At 37.5% G+C, this 1,662-nt stretch overlaps 1 protein-coding gene across 1 annotated transcript in view; it reads right to left on the reverse strand.

Annotated features, from left to right (window-relative positions):
• The window catches only part of LOC101311411 (linoleate 13S-lipoxygenase 2-1, chloroplastic-like), a 9,168-nt gene extending 7,784 nt beyond the window's left edge, over positions 1–1,384 (reverse strand). Inside the window, exon 1 of the mRNA XM_004306455.1 lies at positions 857–1,384. Within this exon, the coding sequence (XP_004306503.1) occupies positions 857–1,265 (409 nt within the window). The 5' untranslated portion in view covers positions 1,266–1,384. The remainder of the gene's footprint in view (positions 1–856) is intronic.
• Positions 1,385–1,662: the final 278 nt, after the last annotated feature.

A 1,662-nucleotide genomic window follows, 5' to 3' on the forward strand; every position in this document is an offset into this window, starting at 1 on the left:
TTTTACAGGAATGATCCATACATTAGTGTAAATTAAACTGAACGGTGAAAATATGAATATAACTGGAAAAATGTGTCAAATAAAGAACTTCACACTACAACTTCGCTCTAGATAGGATATATATATATATATATGGAGGATCTAAAGAGGACCTCATTACTTTAATAAGAATTTGAGGATTTCTACTATTTTATATTAGTAGATGACTTCTTTTAACAATCTCAACCGTTGATCCTCTAGATTCATATGCAAGAAACATGTCTACAAAATTTCAATTAATTCCATAATCATTTGGTCATTTAGATTGATATAAACAATTGTAAGCCGTTAGATAAAATTAAAAACGAATATTGTGCTACTCAAATGGTACGTTAAACGTTTTTCATTTTTGTTAATTTTTTATAGGATTCATATGTGGGTAAGTAACTAGGGAATGAGTGGTTTTAATTGTTAAAATACATGCTAGAACTAAAAACATCTTTACTTTAAGAGTTTAAGGAGGTCCTCTCTAGATCCAAACTATATATATATATATATATATTAATATTAGATTCTTAATTAATTTACTTCTCTAAATTGAGAATTTTGAGAATTAACCATTTGTTTAAGCTTATTAATTGATGATAAGGCCTGCATGCGGCTTCCCCCAAAACGTACACCTCACGAACGAAGATGCAAGTTTTTAAGAGTTCATACCCGGGCGGGTAGAAGAAATTGAGAGAGAAAAGAACTCGAAAAGATAAAACTCAAGTCGGTTAATATATGTAGAGAGTCAGATCGGAGGAGTTAAAAGGTACTAGCTATCTAGTAGTTTATGAATAATCAGCTCGGTTAAGTGTTTTGGTAGCGGGCTTACTGGGGTCGAGTTGAGCGCTGACAAGCTCGAGAAGGAAGGTTTTGCCGGCGAAATCGGTGAGGGTGTCGAGCGGCGCAGTCAAGCTAAGGGTGGAGAGGAGGTTGGCCGCTGTTTCTTGCACCGTAACCACTGCCTTCACTGTAACTGCAGTATTATTGTTGTTGTTGTTTTGATCCAACCCTGCGGTGTATCCAGTCGTCGTCGCTGCCTTTACTTCACCACTGGAGGCACGGATGCGATTATATTTTTTGCTCAAGTGCTGCTTTGTGTGGGCGCGTGCGGGAAGAATATTGTGGAGGAAGGAAGCAGGACTGCTCATCAGAATGGTGGAGCTGCCGGTTTTTGGTGGTAAGAGAGGAGTAGATCTAGCGGAGGTGGGTGGTTTTTGAAGCAGAGGATGCATCATCATGATTGCTTAACCTAGCTAGGCAGCTACAGGGGGCTAGCTAATTGTCTTGCTCCAACTCTGTGATGGCTTCATTCATTTATACATGTGAAATACCGACTAGCCATGCCATGCCAGCAGGTCGTACATATAGATATTAATCATGTTTTACTCGAGGAATATGTTATCCACACATATCTGAAGGAAATTATGTACGTAGCAAGAAAATGAAATATGAGCTGCATGTGAGCAAATAACTTCATAGTGTTATTCGAATAACCTCTAATATGTAAGTATTGACTAGTATTTGATCATCAATCTCGGTCCATTGTTTGATTTGTGGGATTTGATCGTCATCTGGGTTGAAACTCAATGCTTTGTTTATGTGGCTTAAAAGTTTCTTGAATTTTAGGTTTCGGAG

The sequence above is a fragment of the Fragaria vesca genome, linkage group LG7 (genome assembly GCF_000184155.1).
Source record: "Fragaria vesca subsp. vesca linkage group LG7, FraVesHawaii_1.0, whole genome shotgun sequence".
Classification (NCBI taxonomy): Eukaryota; Viridiplantae; Streptophyta; class Magnoliopsida; order Rosales; family Rosaceae; genus Fragaria; species Fragaria vesca.